Source organism: Mandrillus leucophaeus, unplaced genomic scaffold (genome assembly GCF_000951045.1).
Source record: "Mandrillus leucophaeus isolate KB7577 unplaced genomic scaffold, Mleu.le_1.0 Scaffold944, whole genome shotgun sequence".
NCBI classification, from domain to species: domain Eukaryota; kingdom Metazoa; phylum Chordata; class Mammalia; order Primates; family Cercopithecidae; genus Mandrillus; species Mandrillus leucophaeus.
Genome location: NW_012110297.1, coordinates 731,880 through 741,635, shown reverse-complemented (window position 1 = coordinate 741,635; position 9,756 = coordinate 731,880). Strand labels below are relative to the sequence as shown.

The following is a 9,756-nucleotide window of genomic DNA, read 5'->3' as shown; positions in this document are numbered from 1 at the left end:
AGGGAGAGATGTATACTCTTTCCCTAGATCTTTCTTTTCCCTAGATCAAGGCAGAGGAAAAGAAAGCCCTTGGCAAGCATTTGACTAAGGCTTTATTTCAAGCAGTTTTTCACCGCCTCTGTTTAGAAGCTAAAGAGCAATCACTGAGGAGTAATGTGGTCCCAACCTCACCCCATCAGTCTACGAGGGTAGCCGGAAAGAAAATGACTCTATTTATGTTGTAATAAATGGTACTTATTCTAAGTCAAAGGATGAAAACAAACCGCTAATTCTAAAATCATTAAGGTCCAGACATGGTGGCTTACACCTGTAATCCCAGTACTTTGGGAGGCTGAGGCAGGAGGGCCGTTTGAGCCTAGGGGGTCAAGACCAACTTAGACAATGTGGTGAGACCTCAACTCTACAAAACATAAAAAATAAAAATAAAAAATAAAAAAATTTAGCTGGGTGTGGTGGCGCACACTTGTAGTTCCAGCTGCTTGGGAGACTGAGGCGGGAAGATCACTTGAGCCCAGGCAGTGAGTGATTGTGCCACTGCACTCCAGCCTGGATGATAGAGTGAGATCCTGTCTCAAAAAAGAAAAAAAATTATTAAGGTCATTGTCTTTCCTCAATTCAAATTCAACCAGTATTTCCCAACTGGGGTTCATGGGGCGATGCTGCTCTGTGAACTGCTTCCCCTTCATGGGGAGGTACATACAGAGACTGAGAGTGTTAGGAAATTTCAAAGCAATTTGACAGAGTAGTTTTATTATTGCTTCCAATAATAAAACATCTGGGTTTGTATTTTGTACGTTTTAAATTTAACAAAAGTCTCGATTTGAGACAGAGTTGGAAAAAAAATAAAGAATAAATTGGTCTATTACCACGAATGGTTTGAGAAGCACTGGATTATACTGGGTATTGGTAAATTCTTTCTGCAAAAGACCATACGTTCTCTGTGCAATGATTCAGTTCCGCTGTTGTTACGTGAAAGCCAACACGAGAATTTACAACCCAAAGAACATGGTTGTATTACGAGAAAACTTTATTGCCACTAAAATATGATTTTAACGTATTGTTTTTGTATGAGAGATTCTTCTGATTTTTTTTTCAAGCATTAAAAAACATAAAAACTATTCTTATCTTGCCTGCTAGACAAAAACAGGCAGTGCATAGATTTGGTCCACAGGCCACAGTATGCCAATCCATGGGTTAGACCATATTGTCTCTGAGAGTTAGTATCTGCCTTAGACACAGGAATGTTTGTGTGTGTTTGATGATGCTAATTTTCTTTTGAATAGGAAATATATTCATAAAGTTAAAAATCAAAACAATATAAAAAGTTATGTATCAGAAAATCTTTCTGTCACCCCATCTGTGCCAGACTCATTTCTTGCCAGCCCTGTTCCCTAAAGGTAGCCATTTTGATGAATTTCTTGCATGTTTCTTGAGTGTTACTTGAAATACTAACACGAACATATTAACAGAGGTATTTTTCTACATAAATGTGGCACACTGTTTATACTATTCTCCTCTTTGCTCTTTTTTGTTACCACCATATCCTGAAGATCTTTGTCCACTGGAGCAGAGAGAGCTTCCCTCTTTATATAAGTGTATTGGGTCTCTTCTCTTTTTTTTTTTTTTTTTTTTTTTTTTGAGACGGAGTCTCACTCTGTCACCCAGGCTGGAATACAGTGGTGCAATCTTGGCTCACTGCAAGCTCTGCCTCCCAGGTTCACGCCATTCTCCTGCCTCAGCCTCCCGAATAACTGGGACTATAGGCACCCGCCACCGCGCCGGGCTAATTTTTTTTGTATATTTAGTAGAGACGGGGTTTCACCGTGTTAACCAGGATGGTCTCGATCTCCTGACCTCATGATCCACCCGCCTCGGCCTCCCAAAGTGCTGGGATTACAGGCGTTTGTGTCTCTTTTTGAGTTGGTATCATGATTTATTTAACTAGTTCTCTCTACACATACTCTTGGGTTATTTCCATCTCAATTCAGAACAATGCTGCAGTGAACAAACTTGCTCATACATCACTGTGTGTGTGCACGGGTATGTGTGTGTGTGTGTGGTGTGCGCCTGCATCCATAGGGTAAATTTCCAAGTAGAGTCAGTGACTGAAAGGATATATGTGTTTGTAATTTTGATAGATATTGCCAACTTGCCATCTGTGGGCGTTCTGCCCTCCTACCAGCTACCTATGAAAGTGCCCATTTCCCCAAGCAGCCTTGCTAGTAGATCAAGTTGTCACACTTCTGGATTTTTATTCATTGTAATAGATAAAAATGGCATCTCAGTGGAATTTTAATGTGCGTTTCTCTTGCTATGCGTGAAAGTGAACATGACCAGGGCCGCCTCCAGCAAATGAAACATTTGGTGCAGAATCAGAAAAGGTGCTGCTTCTGGGAAGACAGATTATGGGAAGGCATCTCCTCTGGGGGAATGCAGAACTTGCTGGGCTGTGCAGGGGCTTTCTCCTGTGGGAAACTCAGCTCCCACCTGTGTCCCCTGTGCAGGGTGTCTTTGTGAAGCGATCCACACCCAGTAGCCCAGATGGGTGTTATTAGAGAAACAGGCAGGGCTGGAGCTGGTCCAGGTGGCAATTTCCCAGCGGACCCCTGAACAGCAGGAGGGGAAGTAGCATCCGAGTAAGGGTAGGACCCGCTACATAACGTGTGTGACTGGGTTGGGTGCACTGGCTCATGCCTGTAATCTTAACACTTTGGGAGGCCAAGGCAAGAGCATTGCATGAGGCCAGGAGTTTGAGATCTGCCTGGCCAACATGGTGAGACCCCATCGCTATGAAAAAATAATAAAAATAAATAAATCTGGGCAGCCCAGTGCAAAATGAAGTGTGGGAAGGAACTCTTGATTAAAGATTAGTAAGACTTTTCAGATAGCCACAGCAGAGCATTAAACCAGGCGTGGCACCCTTCCAAACACAGGACGCCGTGGGACTGTAGGGGTTGCGCACCTGGGAAACCAACCTTGGTGACGGGATAGCACCCCCAGGGTCCAGCTGGTGGCCAGCATTATATCACCCCGCTTTTCCTCCTTACTAGACTAGGCAACACAGGAGAAGAGCATTCCATGTGGAAGATGTGGACTACAGCTTCTCAGATTAAGACCAGCCTTCCTGCTTTCTCCCAGCAGGCCAGTAGGAGCTGCTATTGCCTAGGGAAGGGGAGGGAGATGTCTGGGTTTCCTCGTAACAGTCATGGCAGCTGTAGACATGTCAGACCCAAGGCTTTTTTCATCTGTCATCATTCTAATTCTCAAACACGCCCTTGCAGGAGGCACCAGTGTTATCTCCATCCAGATGAAAGAACTTAGGCTTAGGGAGATGGGGGAGTGGGGATTTGACACAGCCTGTCCGATTCCAGAGCCTATTTTTTTCGTTTGTTTTGTTTTATTTTTATAAAGACAAGGTCTCCCTGTGTCGCCCAGGCTGGCCTTGAACTTCTGAGCTCAAGCAATCCTCGCACTTCAGCCTCAGCCTCCTGAGCAGCTGTGACAATGGCACACACCACTACACTGGGCTCAGAGCCTGTATTTTTAACCCCTACCCCTGTTTGTTCTCACGCTCACAGTGCATAGGGCAATGCACACACACACACACATATACATGATTTGCTAATTGCTTTATTCAGAAGAGACTCCTCAGAGTACAGTTTCTTTGGCTAAGCATGGAGTTGAGGTGGAGGAGAGCAGTGGAAGGCTGGAAATCTGCTGGGTGTCTCATTCTGGGTGGGTATAGAAGGGCTCCTGCCTGGCCTCTAGGATGGTGAGGGATGCTTTCTGCATTGCCAAGGAACTTGGTTAGGGTAGGGAAGGAGGGTATGAGAGAAGGAAACTCAGCATTGGGTGGAAGGTTTCCAGGGAAGAGGGGACTCAGCAACGAGGGGTGCTCCCTCTGCAGAATTTATTGGAATAGTACTGGTAGTTTTTATTGTAGGTACTCTTGTTTCTAGCAAAACAGTAGGCAGCAGCCTTATCACATTCACACAGTTGACTTCTGCAGGAATCCTGTTTTGCTGAAATCACAAGAAAATAAACACAAGTTGGGAGTTTATTAATATTCGGTGGCTTCTTGTGGGAACCCTGGGGTAGAAGACACAGCCCTGGCCTCCAGAAGCTCCTAGTTGGAGACAAACACCTGCGCTCCGGATATTTCTGACCAAAGGGGAGACAGAATTCTTGCCCTTGGGATGCTGGCCTCCAGCCTGGTGGAGACACAGCCAGGCACTGGGATACTCTCTCAAAGGCCTTCCTAATAGCCATCATCTCTTCCTCTTGCTAACAGATGTGTTCAGGCGGCAAAGCCCTAGCCCCGGGGGTCTGGGAATGGAGTGTGATTGGTTTAAGCCAGGCAGGGTCATCCATTTTTCCTTTGCAGTGATTGGTCTTTGTGTATTATGTAACCTTGAACAACCAATGAACAACAAGGGGAAGTCTGCTGGGGGAGGATCTATTTCCTCCCTCCAAAAAGAGAGATGCCCAAGAGGAAAGCCTCTTCCATAGTGTGAGGCCAGGAGGGTGGAACTGCAGCCTGTCTCTTGACATCCCAGGTGTAGACACTGCCCACGTGGCATAGCTTGAAGGCCAGGAGAAGGCTGGCTTCTTGATGACATGCTGGAAAGCTGCCCCAGGCCTGGCACTGCCCTCTTCCAGAATTCTAATTATGTGACAGTCACCTATCCCCATTACCCAAGCTACTATCAGCTTGGCATCATGTGGCTTGTGACCTAACGCCTGCTGGATACATGCTTCTATGGAGAGGCCATGATAGGAGACATAATTTCTGATCTTAAAGGACTCAGGCCATGGGCAGGAGTCCACGCTTTCTCCAAATCCCACTCATGGGTCAGCTGTCTGGGTACACCAAGCACAGCCTTCCAGTGCCACCCACCTCTCCTCCCCTTCAGGGCCAAACTTTCTCCAGAATGTTGTCTTTGCCTTCTGTCTCTACTTCTCTTCCCATAAGCCCCCACCCGCTCTATCTGGCTTTGCCTTCCCCACTCCATGGAAGCAGCTTCCCCTGAGTCCCTCATGCCTTCCTGCCTCAACATCCAGGGGAGCCTTGTTGGCCCTTTTCATGGAGGACTCCTCTGTTCAATTGCTAACCATCTCCTTACCGACTCCTTGACCTTCTTGCTCAGTTCTCCTTCTCCCTCTCTGTCCATCCCTCCTCTGTCTCCTTTCTAGGCCTTTAAGCAGAAAATGAGTGATCACACCCACCTCTCAGCTCTCTGCTGCCGGCTTCTGAATCTGTGTCCCCAGTCCTGTGTCCCCAGCTCTCCCCTGAGCTGCATTTGTACGGACAGCTGCCTGCTGGACCCCTCCCTGGGTGCTAGAGGCCCCTAAACTCCACATGCTGGAAATAGAACTGCTCCTCCCCGCCGTCCACCACAACCTGCTCCCATGGTCTTTATCACAGTTGTGCCATCCATGCAGCCACATATCCATCCTCCATCCAACAGCTCCCTCTCCCCGTCCCACCCCACTCAGTCACCAGCTCAGCTGATTCCACCTCAAATACATCTTGATGTTTTCTCCACCTTTCCCATCCTGACGTCCGTTGTTTTATGTCAAGATGTTACTCCCTCTTGCCTGCAGGATGGCAATAGCTTTCTCTGCCCACCTTCCACTTGTCTCCATCGACCCTGTCCTCACAGTGAGTCCTCTAAAATGCAAATCTGACCCTGTGGCTCCTCTGCTTAATAGCATCCTATTGCTTTAGGGCAAAACCTAAATAAAGCCTGGCCTGGAGGGCCGGATTGACCTAGCTCCTTCCTTTGTCTCCAGCATCATGGCTCAGCACTGCTTCTCTTCCTCATGTTTCTGCTGGGCAGCACAGAATGGCTTACACAACCCTTTGGTGCCTTTGACCATGCTGTGTCCTCTTCTGGGCATGTTCCCAGCCCTCCTCTTCCCTGACTCTGCGCAGCCTTTCAGACTCAGCTTAGAGGTCACCCCTTCCAGGAGCCTTCCTCAAGCCTCAGGCTGTGTTAACACCTTATCTGTTTACTTCCCACTGGAGTCTTTACCACATTGGATTTTCACTTTCCTGGCTTCCCACTCAACTGTCAGCTTCCTGAAGCAGGAACTGTGTCCCTCTGTGTCTATCTTTGGTGCCCAGCACAGTCCTCAGCACTGTCTAAACAAATGAGGGCCACTCAATGGTGATGTAGGTCTCTTACCACAGGTGATTATGCTCCCCTTGTTGCTAAACTTGTAGCTCAGAAATTTGGTGCCGCATCCACGTTTCTCCAGACGTTTGTAGCAACAGTCATGAATGACACAGCAGCTGCAAGGAGACACCCTATTGGGGCTGTTGTCCCACAGCTCCAGGAGACCTGGTGCCTGTGGTCTCACCCCCTTGGACCCTGGACAGAGACCCAGTGACTTTGCAACAGTCTAGAGCAGAAGTTCCAACATGCTGGCTGCTTTTCCAACCAGGCCATCCTGAGACCTCTGTGCCCATCAGGAACCGGCACTGTCTTTGCAGCTCCCAGCCCTGCCTGGGCCAGAGTCTAGGAGGGTAGGGAGGGATGGGTAGCCTCACCGATCCGTTGCATCCTTGGGGGCTCCTTTGCCACCCACGCCACAGTGGCAGCCGTAGAAGCCATAACTGAGTGCAGCTTCTTTTCCTGTCTTCAACTTGATCATTCTCCGGAAATCCACCAAATTCCCATGGGCCTGCAGAAGGCCTGGAAGGAAATTTGGGAGTTGTCTGGTGATGTGGCATGGGGTCCTGTGCCCTCCCTCTCTGCCCCTCTCTGCTACTCTCCTTCCTCCCAAATGGCTTCTCTTCTTCCCCTGAGAGAGGATTGCTGCAATGGGAGAGAAAACTAAGGGACAAGAGTGCTTCCCTTCTGGGGCTGTCCCCCCATGCTCAGAGGTCAGGGTCAGCACTTACCAAAGATCATGATCACTGCCAACAACAGGAGGGTCTTCATGGTAAGAGTTCTTAGGTGACAAATGCAGATGGACTGGCCTAGCTCCTCCGCTGGGTGGTCTCAGCTTCTGCCCTGGCCGTTGCGCCCCTGCTCCTCCTTGGTGGCTCTGAGACACACAGATATGCTCTCTCATCCAACCTAAGTGCAGCGTGACTCCCTCTGTCACACTCAGAGCACACAAGGAGTGCCCTCCAGCAATACACACAGACACACACACCACCTCCCGACCCGTTCTCAGCTCTGCAGAATGGTTTCACACACATCAGGCCCTCAGACGTGTGGAGAACCCCATGAGACACTAATGAGACCTCCCCTGTGCCTCATCAGACTGAGAGTTCTTGGGAGGTTGGAACCAGGTTCCTCCCAACTAACTGGGAGGTTCCTGAGGTCAGAGGATGTGGAAGACATAGCTTGCACATCTCCAAACTAGATTCAAGGCTTGGAGTCTCCAAGGCACCCATGGAGTCTCAGCCTCAGTATTTTCCTCCAGAATGAAAGCATCAACCTATCTCGGCAAGGCTTTCTAACCCCTTCCACATACACATGTTCCCAAACACATACATGCTCACACACCTATGCCCACATACACACGCTCTTGTACTTACCTGCGAGTGCGAACATTCTCTCATACACTACAATCACATACCCACTCAACATACTCATGCACACACACCCTCTTGTGCATATCAAATCATGCACATGCATGCACAGCACAGCCACTCTCAAAGGCAGCGAATGAGCAGGAATTCTGCTCTTGACAGGACATCAGCTTCACTGGTTGTTTACCTCTCAGAGGACCTCAGCGTTGTATCCCCAGGCTGTCTTGTTTGTTCTGCACTCCTGCTCCCCTTAAATAGCCGCTCCTTCTGGGAGGTTGGGGGTAGGTGAGGCACGAGGCTGGGGATGGGCGTGGTCAGTTGGTGGACTCAGGATTGGCCGCCCATACCCCTAGGTAATCCCTTTCCTTCCCCTCATCAGCTGGCAGGACAGAGTTGAGGATTGAGAAACCTTACGTGTCCGTAGCTGATGCCAAAACACATTTCAGGCCGTTTTGCAGTCTTTCCATGGAGTAAATTCCCATAATCAGCTCTGGGTGTGATCAACGGTCAGCCACCTCCCTGCAGCCGCCTTTAAGTGGGGCAGGGACTGTCTGCTGTTGCCGGCTGTGGACTCATTTGCACACCCAAAGGGACCACCAATTGCTGAGCAAGGATTGCTCCCTTCTGCTCACTGTGGCATTTGGGAATAGAAAAGAGGGCTTTTAGTGGTACTCATTCATTCAGCCGCTCAATCATTCATTCGCAAGAAGTATGTACTGATGGCCGGGCGCGGTGGCTCAAGCCTGTAATCCCAGCACTTTGGGAGGCCGAGATGGGCGGATCACAAGGTCAGGAGATCGAGACCATCCTGGCTAACCCGGTGAAACCCCGTCTCTACTAAAAAATACAAAAAAAAAAAAACTAGCCGGGCGACGTGGCGGGCGCCTGTAGTCCCAGCTACTCGGGAGGTTGAGGCAGGAGAATGGCGTGAACCCGGGAGGCGGAGCTTGCAGTGAGCTGAGATCCGGCCACTGCACTCCAGCCTGGGCGACAGAGCGAGACTCCGTCTCAAAAAAAAAAAAAGTATGTACTGGGCCTCTAGCATGTTCCAGCACCTGTGCAGGCCTCACTTCTCACTTGTGCACCCCACAGTCCACCAGGGAGAGGGTTTAATGGGGGTGGATTTCCCTTCCCACTAACTTGGGCCAGGGCCTCAACCTTCTCTTCTTCCTTCCCTTTCTTCTTTTCCTCCGCCCCTGTCCCATATGAGCTTCTAAACCTGGAAAAAGCCAGAGGTTATCCTTGAAGTTCCCACCAAAGCACTGCCTTCACTTTATTCCCCATCCTCACCTGTTTGGAGACAGGGGAGGTGAATGCTCCCTGGATCTGTTGCTCTTTTTCCTTCAGGCTTCAGGGTTACACTGACTCCAGCTTTAATTCATAAAGTAAATATCTTTTTCATTGCTCTCCAGCACATGCTAAGAATTTAGCTTCCATGGCCTTAAGTAAACACTCTGCGATTCCAGTCCTTAAAAAGTCACTGTGGCAGAGGCTGTCGTGCTTGTGAACATTCCATCTGTTCCATATACTCTAGAGCCCCTTGCAGGGATGGAGACCTAGGGCCCTGCTGCTGGCTGGGAAAACATAAGCATTGGTATTAAGGCTCACTTCCACGTTTCTCCAGCAGGGGGACTATGAGATGCAACTCCCCAGCCCTTCCTTGCCCCACCGGTAGAACAAGAAGATGAAAGCAATCTGGGGTGTAGAATCATAGCATGGAAGACAGTTGTCCTAGAAAGTCCTGCAGTGCACAGTGGTCTTAGCGTGAGTGAGAAATAGACTTTTGCTGTATTAAGCTGCTGATAATTGAGATGGGCAGCTACTGCCGCATAACCTAGTCTATCCCAAGAGCCATCAGACAGCTTTCCTCTCAAAAATACCATTTACCTCCAGCGCTCGACTGTGTAAGGGGTTGGACTCTGGTCTTCCTTCCTGCCCTCATGTGTTGGAGTCCCAGTACCTTAGAATGTGATCTTATTTAGAAATAGGGTCATTACAGATATAATTAGTTAAGATGAGGTCACTAGGGCAGCTACGATGGGCCCTAATCCATGATGACAGATGTCATTACAAAAAGGGGAAATTTGGAGACAGGAAGCACACTGGGAGAAAGCCATGCAAAGATGAAGGCAGAGATCAGGGTGAAGCTTGTACAAGCCAAGGAATGGCAAAGATGACCAGAAAACACTGGAAGCTAGGAGAGACGGATG

General features: G+C 48.9%; 1 protein-coding gene across 5 annotated transcripts; it reads right to left on the bottom strand.

The window, feature by feature from the left end:
- Positions 1-3,610: 3,610 nt before the first annotated feature.
- Positions 3,611-8,940, bottom strand: PLA2G2A (phospholipase A2, group IIA (platelets, synovial fluid)). 5 transcript variants are annotated; one of them, XM_011970340.1, is made up of 6 exons: positions 8,837-8,914; positions 7,734-7,844; positions 6,908-7,053; positions 6,554-6,698; positions 6,189-6,295; positions 3,611-4,022 (listed from the first exon to the last, which is right to left on the bottom strand). In XM_011970340.1, the coding sequence occupies exons 3-6, from the start codon at positions 6,945-6,947 to the stop codon at positions 3,880-3,882; spliced, it is 435 nt and encodes a 144-aa protein (XP_011825730.1). In that variant the 5' UTR covers positions 6,948-7,053; positions 7,734-7,844; positions 8,837-8,914; the 3' UTR covers positions 3,611-3,879. The 5 variants fall into 5 exon arrangements, with proteins under 5 accessions (XP_011825730.1, XP_011825729.1, XP_011825732.1 ...); XM_011970339.1 differs by having other exon boundaries at positions 7,734-7,813; XM_011970342.1 differs by lacking the exon at positions 7,734-7,844 and having other exon boundaries at positions 8,837-8,940.
- Between the last annotated feature and the right edge of the window lie 816 nt (positions 8,941-9,756).